The sequence below is a fragment of the Ursus arctos genome, unplaced genomic scaffold (assembly GCF_023065955.2).
Source record: "Ursus arctos isolate Adak ecotype North America unplaced genomic scaffold, UrsArc2.0 scaffold_7, whole genome shotgun sequence".
NCBI lineage: Eukaryota > Metazoa > Chordata > Mammalia > Carnivora > Ursidae > Ursus > Ursus arctos.
Genome location: NW_026623089.1, coordinates 31,898,568 through 31,921,855, shown reverse-complemented (window position 1 = coordinate 31,921,855; position 23,288 = coordinate 31,898,568). Strand labels below are relative to the sequence as shown.

Here is a 23,288-nt window from a genome sequence, read left to right as displayed (position 1 = left end):
CTATAGGACTAAAAATGAAATTAATAAAAATACATAAGACCCAAATGAACACAACTATAAAATTTCACTTAAGAACATAAAAGAAGGGGCACCTGGGTGGCTCAGTCAGTTACGCATCTGCCTTTGGCTCAGGTCATGATCCCAGGGTCCTGGGATAGAGTCCCACGTCAGGCTCCCTGCTGAGTGGGGAGCCTGCTTCTCCCTGGCCCTCTGCCCCTCCCGCTGCTTGTGCTCTCTCTGTCTCTCTAATAAATATAAAATCTTAAAAAAAAAAAAAAAAGCCTTAAATAAATGGCAAGATGCATATTCTTGAAGAGAAAAAAGTCAATTCCGTAAAAAAATTTTTTAAAAGATTTCATTCATTTATTTGCCAGAGACAGAGAGGAAGAGAGCAAGCACAAGCAGGGGGAGCGGCAGGCAGAGGGAGAAGCATGCTCCCTACTGAGCAAGGAGCCCAATGCGGGACTAGATCCCAGGACCCAGGATCATGACCTGAGCCTAAGGCAGACGCTTAACCGACTGAGCCCCCCAGGCGTCCCAGATCCAGTAAATATTTTAATTCTCCCAAGCTAATCTACAGTTTGAATCAACTCCAATCAGATTCTCTGTGTGAACTATTCTGGGAGGAGGAATAAAAAAATCTTATTCTAAATTCCACCTGAAATGATATATAAAAGTAATTTAAAATATTTTGGAGGAAGAAAAAAGGTCCATGCCTTTCATGAGTAATGCCCATTTTGATCAGTAGCATCCTACCAGACAATACACAGATACAGTTAGTTATTAAAAATAGTGTATTACTTATAGAGGATTAACTGAATCCAACAGAACAGAAAGAGTTCAGAAATAAAATTCTGTGTAGGGATTTAAAATAAAATAAAGGTGGCATTTTAAATTAGCAGCAAAGGGAAAAATGGTTTTGGAATAATTGGCTATCCATTTCAAAAAGTATATATGTGTATTAGATCTGCAATTGTACCACACACACAAAAAGATGTCAAATACATTATTTAAATATAAAAATTAACACTCTTGTAGAAGGAAAGAATATATACTTGGGATTGAAAAGGTTCTTTCATGCATGATAAAAATATAATTTCATCTATAAAGGGGGAAAAATGACAGTCAATTGAAATGTAAAACTTAAGACAAAAAAGACAATACAAAATTAAATGGCAGAGCAACAAATATTTGCAACTTATGTAACAAAAACTTACTATCCTTTATATGTAATATAACCTCGACAAACACACAGAGCTTTTGTTTCTTTTATTCACTACTTTATATGCAGGACCTAGAAGAGTGCCTGGTACACAGCTGATAGTTATTGAAATAAATGATTATCAGAAAAGTATTACAAGTCATTAAAACAAATACATGAGGAGAAAAATTAGCAACAATACAAATGGGCAAAAAAATTCAAATGACTAAAAAGTATATGGAAGTAAAACCTCACTAATAAATATGTGAAAACAAAAATATATATGAAATGTACAGAATTATTTACCCACCAGACTAACAAAGATTAAATGGTAGAAACACTCAGCACTGGGTAGGTTGTGGAGAAGACACGCCTATCACTGAGCGAACATAATAAAATGTATTTGCAGGACAATGTGGCATAACCTCTCAAATTTATAAATGTGTATAATGTTGGATCCAGCTTTAACTTAAAAATTTAACTCACAGAATACTCCTGTAAGTATGAAAAAATAATATAGCCAAAACGTTCTCTTTTATGATCAGTGTAGAACAACTCAGCTGTCCATCAAGTCATGGACTATACTCACATAATAGGAAACCATGGCAGACATTAAAAAGAATGTCTATACAACACAACACGAAAACAGCTCCAGAATAGCTTCCATAAAATAAATGCATTTTTATTTTAAAATCTAAACATGTATTAAATAATTTTAAAAATATATAAACAAGTATATATATCTACACTTATAAACATCTAGAATTCATACTAAATTGTCAAGAGTAGTTACACTTGGGGAGTCTTCTACTTTATACACTTCTACAAAGAATAAAAATCCTCATAACAACTGAAAATTAACTTTGTAATTTAAAAACAAATAAAATGCAAAGTCAGAAAAGGAAGGCTTACCTCTGGCCTAACTTCATAATTCTGGCCCTTCACAAAACCAGAAATCACTTTAATCACACCAAGGGAAGCTTGGCCTAATTTATCTTGTTTAAACAGTTCCTTTACTGCCGCACAACACATTTCAGATATCTGAAAAATAAAACGTGACACTCAGCCAGTGTTTCTCAACCTCGGCACCACTGGCATTTTAAGCCAGACAATTCGCTGTGCGGGGAGGGGCTGTCCTGTGCATGGTGGGAAGTTTAGAAGTCCCCTAGCCTTTACCCACTAGATGCCAGTAGTAGCCACAGCAGGGGTGACAATCGAAACTGCGCGCAGACACAGCCTCACATTCCCCGGAGGGCGAAACCACCCCCTGCTCAGAACCACCACACTAAACTTACGTTCAAAGAATTTTCTTAAAGAGACAGTGTTTAACAAAGTGACACTATTTTAGCAATAAATAATAGCACCAAAAGTTCTGAGAAAAAAAATAATAATCACAAGGTCTAGAATTTTGTGTTCAGGTGACAGCAACAATCACTTAGCAACCCACCGACTTTGACGTGTCATTCATGAGCGGGACAATCAATACAATGATGTTGTTGTGAAAGTTGAAATGAGGTAGTGCCACCAACAGCTCACACAGGCTCCTCACAGCCACTTCCGCCAGTCCTTTGTACGCCTTTAAGGAAACCACATTACTTTTCTTCAGTTTCCTTTGCTTCCAGTCTAATCAAAAGATAACTGTAGTTATTTTACTCATTCATCAAAGCTTCAACTAGTTAGCTTTTTTCACAGGAATATGCAATAATACACTGTGCAAATTCATAAACGAGCTGTGCCCACCCTTAGACACAAGTACAAACATCATCGTTAAAATGTATCTGCCGTCATCCACCCTCCGCCTCTAACCATAATGTTAAGAACTTTGGCTTTCTATACATTTTAAAAGATGTATCATTGAAGGAAAAGGGTCTCAGGGATAAATCAGGGCAGGGGGAGACAGAGAGCTGGATACCTTAAGGAATCCCTGGGCTGGGCTCTACCAGGCTTTCCCCCAAACACTAGATTACAAGTCAAGGAGCCTGGGTTCAAATCCTAGCCATCCATTAATTGGCTAGTGAACATAAGCAAGCTCCAGATTCTGAGCCCCGGTCTCTTCCACGTTCCAAAAATTCTGGAGAATCTAAAACATTATTTCTCCTGACTTCTTGCTAATGCTCACTGTGGTATCTTTACCCAGGAGGCTCAGAGATTTAAATTTTTCTTCAGAACAGCCGATGATTCACAGTACCTCTTTTCTTTTTTTTTTAAAAGATTTTATTTATTTGACAGAGAGAGAGCACGCACGAGTAGGGGGAGCGGCAGGCAGAGGGAGAAGCAGGCTCCCCGCTGAGCAGAGACCTGACATGAGGCTCGATCGCAGGACCCTGGGATCATGACCTGAGCCAAAGGCAGACGCTTAACTGACTGAGCCATCCAGGTGCCCCGCAGTACCTCTTCTAGAAATTTCTACATACTCTGCTACCATAACGTAGCATCTTGAATATGGAAATACACTGGTTTTTCTAGAGTAGGTTCAACACTTTCCTCTACATCATACACAACCAGAGATGAGAAAGACACTACAGATGACAGTGCCTGTGTTTTAAACTTGCTTCTCATATATATGAGTTTTCCTCAAACAGGCTGTATCCATCTTAAGAACCATCTCTTCTATTTACTTAAAGCTGACGAGATTTCATAACAGATGAATAAACAACATGTGGTACATATACAGAATGGAATATTATTCAGCCTTAGAAAGGAAGGAAATTTTGACACATGCTACGAGAATCTTGAAGACATTATGCTAAGTGAAATAAGCGAGTCACAAAAGGACAAATATTGTATAATTCTACTAATGTGAGGTTCCTAGAGTAGTCAGATCCATATTCATTTCAAATTAGAAAGCAGAATGGTGGCTGCCACGGGCGGGCAGAGAACTTCAGCTGGGGAAGGTGAAGAAACACTGCGGATGCACAGTGGTGACAGCGGTATGACACTGGGCTTACTGACTGCCACACAACCGTATGCTTTAAAAATTGTTAGAATGATAAATTTTATGCTATGTTTTACCGTAACTGTTTTAAAACTTAAAAAAAAAAAAAAAGACTTCATAATGGTTCCACCAACTTAGAAAAGGCCTACACCTGCATGGTGTGATATGGAGGCCACCAGCCACATGTGACAACTGAGTACTTGAACTGTGGCTGGTCCAAATGCAGAGGTGCTCTAAGTGTGAGATATGCATCAGATTTTGAATTTAGGACAAAAAAAGGAATGTAAAATACCTAATTTTTAAAACTGATTACATGTTGAAATAATTTGTTGAAATAGTAATAATATACATAGTAATATCATTGCTTTTTACTTTTTTTTTCTTAGTGTGGTTATGTATTTTTCGAGTGACGTATGTGTCTCATGTTCTATTTCTCTTGGAAATAGAAGCTCCCAGGCCTTGGAATGTATGCTCCTAAGTAGGCTCCAGTTGGGAGGCCAGAGCATAGAAGCAACATCCATGGCACCGGCCCCCGCCCCCACCCCCACCCTCAACCCTACCCTTACCATCTCCTTCCTGCCCTCACTGAGCCAACAGGATTTGGTAGTCCTGTTCCAGCTGAGACAGCAACTGGGTGAGCCTTAGGCCCATTACTGAGTAAAGGAGCTCAACTAAGTAAAGTGAAAGCACCTGACCTAGGCAACTGAATTTCTTCTCCATTCATGCTCCAATTTTCAAATGCCCTTCCTTTTCTGAACGACGAAAAAGAGAATAAAGGTTTGATGGAAGAGTTTATCATCCAGTATGATGGATTCCATCTAAGTCCATTTTCAAGGCACTAATTTCATCCATTTCAAGTCATCCTTCTCCCCTAACTACCGTCTCCAAATAAAAACCAGCAGCATAAATTTCTACCATTCACAAATTCAAGAAACATACTTACTAGGGAAAGGCCTGGAGCAACAATAATACTAACAGTCGATCAATACAGGGCCTATACAGGCCAGTCACAGTTGTAAGCACCTTTCATGTATAAACTGATTTACTTCTCACAACAATCCTATGCAATAAGTACTATTATTTATAAACAGAAAAATGAAATGATTTGCCTACCACATGGGTAGTTGAGGAGAGGGCCCAGATTTGAACCCAGGAAGTCGGACTATAGACTCCGCTCTTGATAACATGCTATACTGACTCTTGCCACAGAGCACAGAATATAGAACTCACCTTCCTGACCAAAGCTACGTATGTTACGTATTTTTAAAATGTTTACTGGGACGTCTGGGTGGCTCAGTCGTTAAGCGTCCGCCTTCAGCTCAGGGCGTGATCCCAGGGTGCTAGGATCGAGCCCCACAACGGGCTCTCTGCTCCGCAGGGAGCCTGCTTCTTCCTCTCCCACTCCCCCTGCTTGTGTTCCCTCTCTCGCTGGCTGTTTCTCCCTCTGTCAAACAAATAAATAAAATCTTTAAAAATAAAAATAAAAAAATAAAAATAAAATGTTTACTATACCTTTAATCATTTGCTCCAGATTTTCCAAATAAAATTTATATTGGCTAACCAGGCCTTCTTCAAATTCTCTTAACTTTTGGGTTTCTTTGCGGATCTGAAAAAAATCAAAAAGACCACTCATTTTTTAAAATCAAAATAACAAAATCCTTAAATTAGCACAAAATGTGAGTGCCTAGTATATATCCAATCCTATAAAAACAAACAGAAAAAACCCTATTTTTCCCATCTCTAGCTCTCCAAAATGTTCAACTTATTTTGTATGGTAATTGTATCTATCATTACCTTGGTAGATTTTTCTGCTTCTGTCAGGGGTCGTATTTTATATGAAGGAGTAATGTCTTTAAATAACTCCAACAGGGAAATTATCACCAGCTTTCGAACAGTAACAGCCACATCAGGATCCTGTTCCGTCAGCATGGAACGTATTTCTTTCAATTTTTTAATCTGTTAAAGAAATAACAATAAAGAAATATTTGACGAACTACTACTGCTTGCTGGGTATCTTGAGAAGCAATCCTCTGGCTGGTTAGCAACATCTGCCACAGCAGGGGGTAGGACAAACATGGCACCACCGATTCACTGTCCCTAACGTGTGTGAGCATGAGGCTCCAGAGCTGGAAGACTCAGATTCCAACCCAGCAGCGGTTAAAATCGTAACAAATTTACTTGAATTTTTAAAGGCTCAATTTTTCCACTGTAAAATAAAATCAACAGTTCTTCTCTTTATGGTTTTATAATGATTAAATGAGATAATACAGGTGAGAAATATTCCAAATTTCCCTAACTCCTTTCCAGATCTTCCCTCACTTTGTTAAAAAAGAATAAGTACTACTCCAAAACATAACCACCTGAAATTTTACTACTTTATTGTTCAATAAATATATTCACAGTAGGAAGACGGGAACAGCAATATCAACAGGAACAACGGTACCACTTTACATGACTTCACGTATATTTGATTATCTAATCCTCACAACAAAGTGTTTTAAAATAGGTACCATCCCCTTTTTAGAGATGAAGAAAATGAGTCTTGGGTAAAAGGACTTACCCAACGTCTAACAGTATCCCAGGTTTTTTGAGTCCACGTGTTGTAACCATGACCATCTCCACCACTGTTGATAATTCATAATAACTCTGACCTATTTCACTTAACATATTTTCCACTTACAAGTACTCCTGAACTAATCTCACTGACTTTTGTGTAGCATGTTCCTTATTAAAAATCCTGTCAATCAGTCAAGCAAATTTGCAAGTAGGTTCCTTCTCCCTCATGCAATTAATTGTTACACTTACCACTTTCAGAGTTACAACATTAAGTCCAATATCTACATTCATTCATTCATTCATTCATTCATTCATTTGAGAGAGAGATAGGGGAGGGAGGCAGGGGGAGAGACAGAATCTTAAGCAGGCTCCACATCCAGCACAGAGCTAGAGCCACGATCCTGAGTCATGACCTGAGCTAAAATCAAGAGTCACACGCTGAACCAACTGAGCCACCCAGACGCCCCTCAATACCTTCATTTAGAGATGAGGAAAATAAGACTCAGAGAGTTTAAGTGACTTTTCTAAGATTACAGAAAAAATTAAGTTCAGATGCAGGATTAGACTAAGATTCTGTCTATTCTTATTCTACCTCAGTCACTGTGTTTTAATGCTTTTCCTTTTTGTACATGCTTATAGATAATAAGGTAATCTTAAAATATTAGACATTTACCCCATATCTAATATGAACAGCTCAAAGAAATTAGTACTACTTACGTTACTTTCTGGGTCTCCTAATATGGCAGATCCCAAGGCTGCAATATGCATTTTCTTCTCCTCTAGTTTCTTCCTTCTCTCAATCAAATGTTCTTCTAATGTCAGTTCTCGAATGGGATCTTCAATGATCTCTGAAACAGATTAGATTTCCCCTCTTAAACATTTATTTACAAGTATCCAAGAACCTTAATCAATACAATAATATTCTTATAGTAACAAATAATAAAAATAATAACTTTTATTGAACACTTGCCATGGAACAAGATTACTACATATGATCCTCTCAAAAATGCTATGAGGCAAGTACAATCATCATATCCATTTTGTACATAGAAAATGAGGCAAAGGGAGAGTAACTTGCTTATACTCCTAAACCTGGTAGAAATGGAATTCAAAACCCAGGTAGTCTGACCCAAGAGCTCATATTTTTAACTACTATGCTAATAAACTTATAATAATCCCCATGAATTAAGGGAAAAATCAACCTGATTTAGGTTTTAAAAAGTACAGAATATTCTCCCTTTGTTTTCAACTTTGTACAATCCTTTGCACTATAGAAAATATGTCCACTTTAAGAAAAGAAATTGATAGGGAACTAGATTTAATAAACATGCAAACATAATCTCTAATGAGCCAGTGAAGGATTACTGAAAACAATTAGTTGACCTGTAATCTCATTTACACCATTAATGAGGTTTGCTAAGCTAAAGCAAAAATTTAACCAGTTTGTTCTATTGCAAATTCCAAATATAATTTCAAACCATAAAATATGTTTTCAGTTTAACTTTGATTGCAACTATCTTAGATATTAGAAACCCACATTCAATTATCTAAAACAGACATATACACAGACATATATAACAACTCTAAGAAAGAAGTGAAATGATTTCATATCACAGAATCATTTTGCAATTTCAAGCTAAAAAGTTAATATTTATAGGCAGGTCCTTCACTTAAAATTAAAAAGAATTCAAAAATGGTAATAATTTACAAGACTCTTCATGCTTGTCTAGACTTTACAAACATAACTGCACACAATTTTCCAAAATAAAGAGCAACAAAGAATCAAATTTCACAAGGTGAGACTTTCAACATGTGGGAAAATGTTCAAATGACGTTGAAATGACCAGTACTCTAAAATACACGTTTCAGATTTTATCTAAAACTCAGTCACATTAACTATTACGCAAAAAAATGTAATTCTCAATTAACACTTTAACAACTACAAAAACATATTCCATTACCTTCCTCAAGTTCCAGCTCTTCTTGATCCTCTTCACCTTGGTTACTGTCTGTAACTGTATGGAAAACATTTATATTAAAAAATCTGACAATATACTTAAGTGATAAAACTACAGAGAAAAGCAGGAAAGTCATTACTATAAAACTCTGTAGTTACTTTTGTGAGGAGGAAGCAATTAATGATTGAGGGGAGCACAGAGGAAGTTTCTGGGTGCTGGCAGCATTTATTTCTTAACCAGATAGTTTTATGAGTGTGTTTTTTTGTGATAAACCACATAACTTTGCAAGGCAACTCTGATTTCTAGACTTTTCTGTGTATTTTATCTCACAAGAAAAAAGATACATGTAAGTAAAGAAAGCTAATAAAGGATAACTAATATTCTAATTTTAGAAACAAGAGTATTTGGTGAAAATAACTCTGAAAAGAATATCACCTCAACATTGTAGCTTCAGCTATACTCAGGATACAACAGAAATCTGAGATAACCATCTGTATTTCTGGCCAAAATCATCAAGCTTGCTATATGACTAATTGCAGCTACTCCCTATTTTGTAGGTAAAAGTAAAAATAAAATTAAATCTTGAGTGAAAAAAATGTGATAATATTAGTAAGGAGCTAAAATTTTTATTAATACACTGGCTGACTGTTAGATTTACCTGGCTTCTCCCTGGTCTGTGGGATTATACCACTTTTATCCTTGATAGGAAGTAAGTGAATCAGTTCCTTCTCTGGTGCAGTTTGCAGAGTTCTTGGAATTTTTTCATATTTATCTATAACATGCTCATGCTTTCGTTTCTTGGCGTGAACAGGTTCACTGCAGAAAAAAAAATTCCAGTTTTAATGCATTTAATTGTAATTGTAATGTAATTTAATGTATTTAAAAAGGAATCCAGAGATCATTTAAAAAGTACAGAAAAGTAAACTACTAGCCAAACCTCCAAAAGGTATAAAGAAAAAATAAAAATAAAAAATAAAAAAACAGGTACATAGATATTAACACCTAGACCAGGCAAATAGTAAATGAATAAAAGAACCGTATAGTCTACCCCAAAGACTACAGCTGCATGTAGTTTTCCCTTCAGATGCAAAACGGAAGTGAAAGTTACAGCAGATTCTTTTTGAAAACTATTCCACAGAGCCAAGGGTGACATCATGCTATTCTACTTTCCCAAAAACCCTGAGACCATTGCATGGGCTTAGTTACAAAGATCTAGGTTTAAATTTCAGATCCACTACTTGTGATTGCAGGAAACATCAGTTTCCTCTGTAAATGGGTATAATACCTCCCCAATAGGGTAACAAGGACTGAGATCGTAGCTGTTACGAACTCAAGACTGTTCTGCCAATTCCCCAAACACAGTACTACATTCTTCCCCGGTGCACTCTTCTTCACTATTCAGACTCAAAAGAAATAAAGATGTACGCTAAATAAAATCGGTTTGTTTTATTCATGAACTTCCTTTATTTAGGAAATAAACCAAGCCACAGGGTTTATTCTCTCATGTTCCCTGCACTAACCACCTAACTAAAATTCAGAATCAAGTTTTTAACAGTGAAAGGATGTGAATGTTTATAATCTAAATGAAATATTACCTAGAAGAAAGATCTCTCGTTAGAAAAGATGCTCTTTGTCCCAAGTCTCTCATTAACTGCAAGTCATCTTCATCCATCATATCCAAAGGAAGGGCTTCCTCTTCTTCCTCCTCTTCCCTCTCAATCCTTTTACCTGTTCCAACAACAACAACAACAACAAAATCAGAAACAGGTATTAGAGGTATAGAACTCTGCGTTTTTGTGTCAACAAGAGGAAAAGTTTATGCTTTTCCAGTATGTCAACTCGCTGTTTCTAAATGGAAGTACTAATAACACGTTGGGCCAGACAGCTCTTTGCTCTATTGGGGTGTCTTGAGCTAGGCAAAATGCTCGCATCTCCAACCCCTGAAATCTAAATGCCAGGAGCCTTCCCAGGTCACTGTCACAACCAAAAAATAAAATGCCTCCACACAGTCTGCAATGTCTTTCAGCGCATGCAAGAACCAATGATTTAGCCGCTTCACTCCTTCTGGTCCCCAGTGACTCTCACTTCCATTCCACTTCAGCCACCCGCTCCACGGGCCACATCCCAAACTTTGGTGCTCACCCCACTTCCCTGACCACAACGGTTTGTCCTTCCAGCGCTCATTTGGTTACTTCCACTGCACTTCTGTGACCAAATATATAGACCTTCAATCCTCTGACCACTCTACTTCTATCTTCCATTGTGTTCTATCTTCACTCCTGCGCTTCTGCTGCATGGTTATCATTTTTTTTAAAGATTTTATTTATTTATTTGACAGAGGTAGAGACAGCCAGCAAGAGAGAAAACACAAGCAGGGGGAGTGGGAGAGGAAGCAGGCTCCCAGCAGAAGAGCCTGATGTGGGGTTCGATCCCAGAACACGGGGATCACGCCCTGAGCCGAAGGCAGACACTTAATGACTGAGCCACTCAGGCGCCCCTATCATTTCAACTGCCCTCTTGCCAATATCCTTAACTACCTTCCCTTCTACAGTTTAGGCACTTACATCTAACAAATCTCCAAATAATCACTCTTAACTTCTCCCTCTGTCCCTCACTTTCTCTTTTTTATTTTTTTTTATATATATATTTTTTAAAGATTTTATTTATTTATTTGACAGAGATAGAGACAGCCAGCGAGAGAGGGAACACAAGCAGGGGGAGTGGGAGAGGAAGAAACAGGCTCATAGTGGAAGAGCCTGATGTGGGGCTCGATCCCATAACGCCGGGATCATGCCCTGAGCCGAAGGCAGACGCTTAACCGCTGTGCCACCCAGGCGCCCCTCACTTTCTCTTTTTTAAAATAAAAATAAATGTCTACTAAGTGCCAAGCACTGCTCCAAGTGCTAAGGATTCATGACCAAGACAATCTTAGCATCTTCCCTAACAGAATTTACGATTCTCCTTGACTCCAAGAACACTCATAAATATTGCCATACAAATGTACACACTGCACAGAATGGGACTCCTACCTACTTTAAATGAGCTTCCCATTTCTCAAAAGTGACCAGCAACTGGTTTATTTCCCTGATCAGCTTTCTCTCTTCCTTCGCCTTTTCAAATCTTTTCTCTAACACCACACTTCTAACCCCGTCACCTACCTCCCTTCCTAATCCTCAGAGGAGCTAACTTCCTCCATCAAAGAAAAGAAAAGCCAGAAGCGAAGCTAGAAACTCCTGCAATTTTCCGTACTGAATTCAACAGCATCTGCATCCATCTCTTCCATTTTCCTTCTCATAACATTGGGAGAGTGCCTCTCCTCCTGGACTCTGGATCCCAAAACTTCCTGCCTTCTCTTGCCTTGTTCTATCATTTAAGCCCTCTCTCCCTTATATCTTCACTCTCTAATCCATTAAGTTCTTTATATCAGCATTTTAAGATGGTCAAGTCATTCTCCAGTGGACAAGCTGTCAATCTACACTTCACAGATCATGGACAGGCTATAGCTCTGTCAGTCTTGACAGCTGTATAGTATCCCACCATAGATAAACAACATTTATGTCATTTAACAATTCCTGTTGAACATCTTATTTTCAATTTTTGATCATGGTGGCATTTTTGTTTGCTATTATTAATAATGTTGAAATGAGCACACTTGGAAATATATTCTTGGCAAAGTTTTTCAAATACAATCATAGACTAAATTCCTAACAGTAAGACTGTTAGGTCAAAGTCAAAGCATTTTCTTAAAAGCTTTTTCTGTGATAGTGTGTATGAGTTTATAAATATATTTTTCCTCCTTTTTATTCAAATGGTATAAGCATCTCATACATGTGGCAAGAACCTGTAATTTCAAGTGAATGAAAGCATCAAAACACACTACTTTTCACCTTGTTTTTTAAAACTAACTATTTTGTAGACTATTTCATGTTGGAACATAAAGAGTTTCCTTCTTTCTTTAAACACCCTTCTGATTTGTAAGACACTGTACAGTTCTGGTTTTCTTCCTAATTCTCTGGCTCCTCCTCAAACCCCATTACAGGTTTTGTTCATCCACCCATTTCTTAAATGCTGGGGTTCCTTAAAATTCTTTCTTGGCTCTCTTGTTCTCACACTACACAGTCTTCACATTGATTTTACCCATGTCTAAGGCTTCAATTACCATCTACATGCAGGTTAATCCCCAAAGCTGTTCTCTCTAACCCAGATACTCTTGTTCCCAACTGCCTGATAGACTTCATTTAGATGCTCCACGTGTAAAAATGAATATTTTGCTTTTTATACATAATTATTAACACATCACATTTTTAAAATTCTACTGAATTTTAGATAGAAGAGATATTAAAAAGCATGTAACTCAACCAACACTTTTTTTTTTTTAACAGATGAAATAACTGGAAATTAAGTGACCAATTAAGGCCACTTTGCTAACAACAAAATTAAGAGAAAAACCCAAGTTTCCTGACTTCTAATCCAACAACCTTTTCTACATCACAATAATATGTAGCCAAGGGATCAAACAAAATAGGTCAGGTTTAAGAGAATGAGATATACATGGGAAGACTGAACAGTCAGGCACAATCAAATATGAATACCCTGAAAGTGGCAATAACATTGTAGAGGAACTGGTCTGACTCAAAATGGTCATATTCCTTACCTTTTTTGAGTACTTTGGAGTTCTTGGATAGTTTTACAAAAGAATAGCCCTGACAGTTACAGCTCAATTTCACTCCAAGTTTCCATATGAAAAGAAAGCCAGAAGTTGAGAAAACTAAGTGAACCTTGGCAACACTGTGAAGAATGCCCCAGAGAAAAACTATGTTCTTACCTTAGCTAACTGCCAGTGAATGGGAAAGTGGCAGTGCTGGCATGCTCCTCAACATTTATTTACACAGCTACTCTCAGTTTGTTTTCCCAAGTATTCTATCTTCAGATCTGCTTTCTAGACAAACTAAAAGCAGAGGCTAGCTCTTTCTCACAATGAATACTATACTCTAATGTTTTCTCATTCGGACTGTGATAAAGCACATAGGACTACTATCCTTACTCTTGGGAAGATCTGAAAACAAGAGTGATTACTAGAAAGCAATGTTATTTCATGAATATTTAGAACGAATCAATGGAAACTACAGGACATGAATGCTTTCACAATTACCTACCTGGTCGTTTTTCCTTTGGGTCTTCCAGTGGGATCGGTTTCTTAGACACAGCATCTTTTACAGCTTGCCTTAGTTTCCTCTGTTCTTTTCGGTACTTCTTGAGAGTGCTTTGTTGTTTAAATTGCTTATTTTTTAGCTTGTTTTCAAGTTTCACTTTACTAGTTTTTAGCAACTTCCGAAAGCTTGGGATCTGTTTTTTATTTCTTCTCTAGAAAACAACAAGAGTACTGCACACCCAGAAATTTTAATTGCATACTCAGAGCAAAACGTTGTCTTTAAAATAAGTGACATTCATATATCGCCTTACTGTTTGCAAAGTTCTCCAACATATTTGATTACAACAATCTAGTTAGGCAGTGATTGCTGTTACCTTCAAATAACTGATGAAAAAGCTAAGGCTGAAAGAGATTATAAGACCTGTCAAAGACCCCTAAACTAAGAAGAGCAAAACAGAATTCGAATCTTTGGAATTCAACGCTTGCTGGTAACCCCTCATTAAGAAATCCAAATCCCAGCTCTTATTTTCTGTGAGAACCGGGGCAAATCACTTAATTTTCTATCTCCTTACCCTTTAGGGAAAAAAAATGGATTCATCTCGAGTCCCATGACTCACATTAGAAACTCATTGAGAGCAGGACCCTGCTACCCATTTGTAAAATAAAGGGTTCGAAAGATGGTCTCTAAGAACCCTATTTAATGTCCGACACCCTACAGAAAGAAGACTCCGTGCTTGTCTCATCACGGCCCCCTGAAGCCAAGTGCACGTCCAGTGGGCAATCAAGAAAGCTCCAGATCTAAGTGCCGGGAAGCTGCAGCGCACAGACGGGAGGGAGCCCCGAATCTAAGCCACCGCCCCCTATACAAGAACAAAAAAATCGCCGAAAAACTACACGAGGCAACCACCGTCAGCCGAAGGAGCCCTAAGCCGCGGAGATCGGGCTCCTCAGGACGCTTACCGCCTTCATCCTTAAGTATGAAGAAAGTCCCGACACTACAGTTGCACCAAGGATGGAAGTAATCCAGGAATTGCGAGGCAGCAACACACGTGCCCCAACCCCTACACTGAGCAAAGCGGAAGGTTTCGCAGGTTCCGCCCCATCCTCCGCCGCCGGAAGTGGGGGGTGGCACTTCCGCGCGCAGCCTCGGCCGCGCGCCCTCTCGCGGCGCCAGACAGGTGGCACCCCGGAGAACGCGTAGGTGAACTTGCAGTGTCCCAGGGCGGCGTGCTGGCGGAAGGTGGGTGGCCCCGGGGGAACTTTACAAGGTCTGTGATTCCTGTGCTGTCGCCCAACTTCCTTTAAAGTCCTGAAGAAGTCGGGCTCCACCTTTCAGAAGGAAAGGGCTTGATTTTTATCAATCACCTTACTGCACGTCGTGCGTCTGCTCACGCAGCGTATCTCAGCTTTCTGTCAGAGATACTTGTGCAGTGGTTTTCCTCGGTCAGGGCTTGAGGGCAGGAAAGGCTTACTCCTTTTGTGTAATGCCTGCCCCCTCGACGGGCTCTCTGGGCGTGTTTGTGGAATGGCGAATGACGTCTCGTGACCTTCCAGAACTCAAAAGTCTCTTAATTCTTGATATTTTATTTTGAAACATCTCTTGGCTTCACTTTAACCATTGTCTGATAAAGAGGTATGTCGGTGAGACTCTGCATTTCAATATTTTGCAACTATTACCTTTGTGTAAATTTTACTGTCTTATTAATTCCACCAAAGTCATTAATTCCAACAGGAAGATTTATGTATTGCAGAAATATGATTTTCAAAATGTTTGTCCCGAAAGACTTTTTTTTCTGAATAAATTTAAGAATTCCACTTCAGTTTGTTTTTTTTTAAAGATGTTATTTATTTATTCATTCGACAGAGAGAGAGACAGCCAGCGAGAGAGGGAACACAGGCAGGGGGAGTGGGAGAGGAAGAAGCAGGCTCATAGTGGAGGAGCCTGATGTGGGGCTCGATCCCGTAACACTGGGATCACGCCCTGAGCCGAAGGCAGACGCTCAACCGCTGCACCACCCAGGTGCCCCCAGTTTATTTTTTAAAGAAGCAAAGTCTATGGTGCTTGAGCACATCTCTCCACCAACACTGGATCCCACTGTCCTAAGCCAGGTGGGAAAGCCAGGAGAGGCTCAGAAGTCTGAGCTCCCTGGTGGGTGTTAGTGTTAAAAAGATTGAGAAGAAAACTGCCAATTTCTGGGTTCCACTTCAGAGACCAAGAATCCCATTCTATCTGGAATTCTTTCCTTCCCTTCCAAGTTCACCAGTTTCCCCCGTTGTGCTCTCTTCTTCCACACACACTCTCGGAAACAGCAGAGCCTGTCCCACTGGAATATTACTTCATCAAACAAACTGAAAACATTAGCCTGTGTGCTCTTCCCAAGTGCCTAAATCCCTTCCCAAACGTAGCAATTTAGCTCTGGTCGCTCCCATCCTTCCAGGCTTCCCTTTAGTCTCTCCAAAGGTGAGGTATCCCTGCTTCCATTCAAAACAAATTTTCTCCCAGCTTTATCAGACTCCTGTATCACTAATTATCCCTTCTCTGTTTTCCCTCTCCAGTGGATTCTTCCCCTCAACCTATTAGCACATTCAAATCTCTTCCATAATTTTCTAATGACTATCTTTTTTTTAATTTTTCTTTATTTATTTGAGAGAGAACAAGTGGAGGGGAGGGGCAGAAGGAGAGGGAGAAGTTGACTCCCCACTGAGCAGGGAACCCCATGTGGGACTCTATCCCAGGACCCTGGGATCATGACCTGAGCTGAAGGCAGATGCTTAACCGACTAAGCCACCCAGGTGCCCCTGACTGTATCTCCTTTTAATTGGTCTTTCATTTTGCTCCTTCCCTGCTTGTCTTTATTTCCAAAAAAACTAGTATTCTGGTGTTTCCACTTCCTCTTTTCTATTATCAGCCCAAGTTTGTGCTAGGTTCTTGAGGAATTAAATCATAAGCTTGGCCCATTTTAAGTTTATAATCACCTTGAATCCCTAGATCATTTTTAAGCAATTGTTGCCAAGCTAAATCCCTCCCATTTTGAATTTGAGCAATCTATTCTTTGAACACAAACTTAAAAATGGAAGTTTATGTGATTCCTACTAATTTAATCTTAATGGATTCTCGATTCTATGGTCTCTAGCTTTGTGTCATTTCCCATTAACTCAACCCACTGGTAAACTCAGTTTGGGTTCTAAACTTTGAGTTCTAAACCCTGCTGACAGCTTGATTTCAGTGATGTCTAGGTCCTCTTGGATCCTCCAGAGCTTTCCTGAACACTTGGGCTAAGAGAGGTCCCTGGGCTACGCCAAACTAGCTACACAGAGATTGTACTCAGAGATTCCTGTGAGCCCTTTTGAGCAGTCTGTTAAGAACCCATCTGGATCTGCCCATAACATTCCACTGTCGCTCTCATTGGAGTCACTAAGAACCTCTAAATTGTTTTCCTTTTTAAGTGTGCACTAAGCTACATCATTTCTTTTTACTTTTTTTTTAAATTTCACTAGATCTTTCCATTGCATTTGATGCTACACATTTCTCCTTTCTCACATTACAGTGTCAGTGTCCTTGGCCCTCCTAACAACCTCTTCCCTGGGTTCTTGTCCCACCTCCATTCCTTCTTCCTCATGCCTCATCAATGTAGGTGATTCTCAGGGTTCTAGTCTGGGCCCACTTTTCTACTTCTCATTCTAGTTGCTTTTCCAGTGTGATGTCATCCATCTATACATTGCAAAAAGATTTCCAAATCCTTTGTCCGGTCCTTACCTCTCCCTCCAGGCTTCCATTTTACAGCTACCTCCTTCTGAACATCTCCACATAGTTACCATTGAACTTAAAATCCCCATGTTCAAAACCAAACTATTTTTTTCACTTGGACCTCTTCCAGTATTCTCTATTTCATTCATTTACCTACAGCTAGAATCCCAATATTCCAGAGATCTTGGGACACAAGCTAGGGCTTTCTTGACCATTCTCTATAATAAACTGATTTGAAAAATGTCACTAAATAAGCATGGAACAATAAGGCTTCTGGTGCTCCTGTCCCACAAGATAATTCACGTAAGTTGTAACAAGGGACCTTAAAACTAAAAGCACATAATAGGGGCGCCTGGGTGGCTCAGAGGTTAAGTGTCTGCCTTTGGCTCAGGTCATGATCCCAGGGTCCTAGGATCGAGCCCCATAACAGGCTCCCTGCTCAGCAGGGAGCCTGCTTCTCCCTCTGCCTCTGCCATGCCCCCTGCTTGTGATCTCTCTTTTGCTCATTCTGTGTCAAATAAATAAATAAAATCTTTAAAAAAATAAATAAATAAAAGCACATAATAGTCTCAAAGGAGATGTCATGTTTCCTAATGAGTAATTACTAAATGGTGCCAGATTATAAATGTAAATCTCCAAAATTCAGACATCAAGAATTCGAAAATACATATGTAATGGCCTCTTCCTTTAGCAATGTCACGATATAGTTGAGAAAGATAATTATGCATGACCAAATAGAGATTAATAGAAGAGTTTGTAGGGGTACTTGGGTGTCTCAGTCAGTTAAGCATCTGCCTTCGACTCAGGTCATGATCCCAGGATCCTGGGATAGAGCCCGACATTGGGCTCCCTGCTCTGCACATGTGCCTGCTTCTTCCATTGCCTGCTTCTTTGCCTGCTTATCCTTCTGCCTGCTGCTCTCCCTGCTTGTGCTGTCTGTCAAATTAAATATTTTTTTAAAAATAGAAGAGATTGTATAGGTGCTAAAAGAGAAAGAAAAGCTTGGGAAGAAATGACAGAGCAATATATACTTAAATGGACCCTTATAGAAAGGATAAAGTTCATATAGATGGGATAATATATTCTGAGCAAGATCACACAGGTAATGCAGATAATTTTTATTATGGCCCATGAGGAAATTTGGTTAAAATAGTTAATAACCTAATTACAACTGATGATTAATTATGGAATTAAAATTGTAAACAAAAGACTGATGCCAAAAAGTAATAATATAACAGATGTTGTTGGTATCCCACCAACATCCTCTCAGCACTTATTACGCACAAGCAGAAAAAAATCCTCTACAAGTGTTTGCAACTTTTCACCTGAAGACTTTTTCATGAACCCTGCAAAGCAGGCCACAAGTGCCAAAGAATTTTCACTCCTGAGAGCAGCCATTAACCAATGATAAAGTGAGCTGAAGGATAAACATAGCAATTGTGGTAGGCTGAAAAATGTCCTCCAGAGATATCAGGCTCTAATCCCGAAAGCCTGTGAATATTACCTCATATGGCCAGAGGTGTGATTGAGGATCTTGAGATGGGGAGATTATGCTGGACTATCCAGGTAGGCCCTAGATGGAATTACATGTGCTGTATATGAGCTAAGAGGAGGGAGATTTCACACAGGCAGAAGAGGAAGAGGTAATGTGACTACAGAGCAGAGATTGTAGTGCTATAGCCACAAATCAAGAAATGCCTCAGCACCAGAAAGGGGAAGAGGCAAGGGACAGATTCTCCCCTAGATCCTCCAGAGGGAGCGCAACCCTGCTGACAGCTTGATTTCAGTGATAATGATTTCTGGTTTCTGACCTCTCAACTTGTGAGAGAATGAATTTTGTGGGCACCTGACTGGTTCAGTCAGTAGAACATGCAACTCTGGATCTCAGAGTTGTAGGCTCGAGCCCGACATTGGGCGTAGAGATTCCTTAAAGAAAAAAAAATCTGAAAAATAAATTTCTGTTGTTTTCAACCACCAAATTTGTGACAATTTGTCACAACTGCCATCAAAAACTAATACACCAGGGCGCCCGGGTGGCTCAGTTGTTAAGCGTCTGCCTTCGGCCCAGGGCGTGATCCCAGAGTCCTGGGATCGAGTCCCACATCAGGCTCTTCCGCTGTGAGCCTGCTTCTTCCTCTCCCACTCCCCCTGCTTGTGTTCCCTCTCTCGCTGGCTGTCTCTCTCTCTGTCAAATAAATAAATAAAATCTTTAAAAAAAAAACTAATACACCGGTATTTATACTAAACAATATGCCAATGTCCTCATTCCACAAAAGTAGGATGACTCTGAGGCATCTTCCACATTGTCTCCCAGAGATCCACAGAAGGAATGAGCTCCACCTACAAAGCTAACCTACTCATCAGCCTACTCTCTCACTGTCCTTCTCTTCCCAGTCTCACTTCCCCGCCCTTCTATCAGTGGTTTCTGGACTGTTCTTTAAAATAAACCACTTGCACTTAAATCCTTGTTTATTAGTTTCTTGGGGCTGCCATAACAAAGTACCACAAGTTCCATGATGTAACGAATTTATTCTCTCGCATTGGTTCCTTTTTAGGAATCTGAGAGAGAAATCTCTTCCATGCTTCCCTCCTAGCTTCTGGTGACAACTAAAAGTCCTAGGAATTCTTCAGCTTGTGTGTGCAAGACCCCAATCTCTGCTTCCGTCCTTACATTACATTCTCCCTGTGTCTATGTCTTCACATGGCTATCTTCCCCTCATATTGGATTAAGGGATCATGCTAATGACCTCATCTCGATTACATCTGCACAACCCCTGTTTCCAAATGAGGTCACATCCATAAGTACTGAGGGTTAAGATTTTATCATCTTTTGGAGGGGCACACAATTCAACCCATAAGACCTTGACTCAGGGTCAAATTTGGGGACCCCAACCTAAGACTTACCACTTCTAACGCACTTTTTAATGTTTCCCTAAGTACAAATTATTTCATTTTATCCTCAATAATCTTATGAGATAAATATTAACTCCATTTTAAAGTTAACGAATCTGAGGATAGATATACTGTAACAAAATTCACCAGGTGGGAAATGTAATAAAATGCTAGTTCCACCAGTGGGAGTGCTTTTTCAGCAAAAGGGATCAAATGCCTTAAACTCTTTTCCTATATTATAGGACAGGAAAAAATTAAAGAGGATCTTCCTAGGGTTTTGACATATGTTCTTTTCTACTTAAGATTTTTGTTGATAAATTAAACTTATAACACATGACATTTCCTCTTTCTTGTATTAGTTGTTCAGAGCCAATATTTTATTCATTGCTTTCCAAAATCTCTAGGGAAGGGACAGTAGATTCCACGCACAATGTCATGTACGGTTTCTGATAGTCCCTTTGGCAGCAACAGTTCCTCTCTCCCCTCCCTGTACCAGACTCTGCTAGGAGCTCTCTGTGAAAGAATGTTCTGTAAAACAAGGACACATTGTCTCTAGACCTCTATTCTAAAGCTGCTGGGAAATATAGCAGGGAAGAGACTGTAGAGTGAAACTAATATCTAAAGTAACATGTAGGTCATCTCACACCTCCCACAACATGCCCCTACTTATTCTAATACTCTGTATTCCACCCATCACCAAAGCTCAAGTCCTCCCTCTGGTTACGTGTTTGGAAATACTTCATACATGGGCTTACCATAAACACACAGAAGGCCTGCTTAGGTGGCATTCAAGTTTCTGATTGCTTTTCTTTTCCAAGTTGCTGCTGCTGATTATAATTAAAGTCCCCTTGGGTGAATAAATGCATACCTAAGTGAAATAAGTGGATATTTATGAATAGAACGTTGAGAGGTCTGGATGATCTAAAATATCTCCTCCTACAGCTGTCACTCCAGAAAGAAGATCAAGATCTGCCCATAAGGAATCTCCTTCTTGGGCCCATTAGGGGTAAAAGAGACTTTTTAAATATTCTGTTTAGGACCTTTTAACACCCAGAAAAAAAGGAAATTGGTGGCTTCTGGAGGTAGCAAAAATGGGAAGTGAAGGAAGGGAAGGATGTAACAGGAAGGGACAGGCTCCAAAATAGCTAGTTTTAAACATACTTTAGGGATGTTAGTGTATATCATAATAGAATTATAGTTTTAGTGGGCATATGAGTTACCGATTTCTGCTTAATAAATTACCCTAAAACTTAGCAAGTCAAAACAATAAACATTTATTATTTCACAGTTTCTGTGGCTTTGCAAATTAGGAGTGGCTTAGCAGAATGGTTCTGGTTCTGGAAGTTGAAGTCCAGGTGTTGATCAAAGCTGCACTCATCTGAACACTTTACTGAGGCTCCAGGATTAACTTCTAAGATGGCTCACTCACATGGGTCTTGGAAAAAGGCCTCACTTCCTTACTGGCTGTTGACAGGAAGCTTCAGTTTCTCACTATGTGGATGTCTCCTTAGGACTGCTTAAGTATCTTCATGACATAGCAGCTGGCTTCCCCCAAAGCAAGTTTCCCCTGAGAGCAAGGGGAAAGCTCTAATGCCTTGTAAGATCTAGTCATACAGTGGTGTTTAGACCTGGCTACATATGTAAGTCACCCGGGAACTTTGGGAAACTAACAGTACCCCATCCCACACAGATGAAATCAAATCTCTGAGGGTGGTACATAAGCATTGCTGTTTTTACTCTTTTTAAGCTGCCCAGGTGACTCTAATACAGCCATGTTTGAGAATCCTATGTGGGGCACTGACTCTCAAATATAGCTGCACATTGAAATCACTTGGGGCAGGATTCGAAAACACGGATTCTTTAATTCTGTTATGGGCTGAATTGTGGCACCCCTGCCCCCATTCCTATATTGAAATCCTACCCCTAGTACTTCAGACTGTGACTATACTTGGAGATGGATTCTTTAAAGAGATCAAATGAGATCATTAGGGTAGGCCTTGATCCTTATAAAAATAGGGGCCTTTATTAGAAGAGAACATTAGGATAGAGGTTCAGAGGTAAGACCATGTGAAGGAACCAGAAGGAAAAAAAACTCTTGATTTCAGCTCAGGTCATGATCTCAGGGTCCTGGGATGAGCCCTGGGTGGGGCTCCATGCTCAGCAGGGAGTCTGCTTGAGGATTCTTTCTCTCCCCCCAGCCCTTCCTCCCACTCACGCATACTCTCTCTCTCTCTAGCTCTCTCTAAAATAAATAAACAAATCTTTAAAAAAGTCATTGTTGGGTTCAGGAACATTTATCGACCCCTGAGTGGGCACTGGAATTCAAACACAAATTATTTTCCTGTCACTCAGGACTAAAGAAATTGGAATTTTTGTGTAGGTAGGCAAGAGGCATTTTTAGAACACAGGATGTTACGGGACTATGATAGTGTAAAGGTGAATGAATGTTCATGAGGTAAGATGTAAATCATGGACTATATGAGGGACTAATTTTCTTCTGAGCAGAGGAGAGGTTATTTTGTAACCATGTGACTGCCCATTCTTGAAACTTTGTAGAATCTGAACTGAGAAATAAGGAAGTACAGAGATGGTGACTCATTCCATGTTGTAACCCTTAACACCTGGGTCATTATTTTTTATCTACAAATTTTATTTACTAGTTTGTTGAATTAGATTTAACTGATGAATTAAGATGAATCCTAAGTATAGAATCATGTACCCCATTTGATTATTGTAAATTTTGATTACTATGGTTTAGAATAATGTTTTTATTACTTTTTTTTTTTTGACATGTTCAGCTCTTCCCTAGAATTTAGAGCAATCACAGAGGCACAAGCTCTTTGAGG

At 39.3% G+C, this 23,288-nt stretch overlaps 2 protein-coding genes across 3 annotated transcripts in view; one reads left to right on the top strand and one right to left on the bottom strand.

Moving 5' to 3' along the window:
• NOC3L (NOC3 like DNA replication regulator) overlaps positions 1-15,209 on the bottom strand; it is a 28,862-nt gene extending 13,653 nt beyond the window's left edge. For both annotated transcript variants that reach the window (XR_006408041.3, XM_026481693.4), the window contains exons 1-10: positions 14,763-15,209; positions 13,807-14,014; positions 10,246-10,378; positions 9,309-9,466; positions 8,654-8,707; positions 7,410-7,540; positions 5,931-6,092; positions 5,649-5,742; positions 2,649-2,824; positions 2,114-2,242 (exon numbers count right to left, since the gene is read on the bottom strand). Coding sequence is in view for 1 of the 2 variants with exons in the window: in XM_026481693.4 (XP_026337478.1) it covers positions 2,114-2,242; positions 2,649-2,824; positions 5,649-5,742; positions 5,931-6,092; positions 7,410-7,540; positions 8,654-8,707; positions 9,309-9,466; positions 10,246-10,378; positions 13,807-14,014; positions 14,763-14,771 (1,254 nt within the window). In the remaining variant the exon portion in view is untranslated. The remainder of the gene's footprint in view (positions 1-2,113; positions 2,243-2,648; positions 2,825-5,648; positions 5,743-5,930; positions 6,093-7,409; positions 7,541-8,653; positions 8,708-9,308; positions 9,467-10,245; positions 10,379-13,806; positions 14,015-14,762) is intronic.
• The window catches only part of TBC1D12 (TBC1 domain family member 12), a 125,016-nt gene continuing 116,683 nt past the window's right edge, over positions 14,956-23,288 (top strand). The window contains exon 1 of the mRNA XM_048218839.2: positions 14,956-15,042. The gene's annotated coding sequence lies outside the window, so the exon portion shown is untranslated. The remainder of the gene's footprint in view (positions 15,043-23,288) is intronic.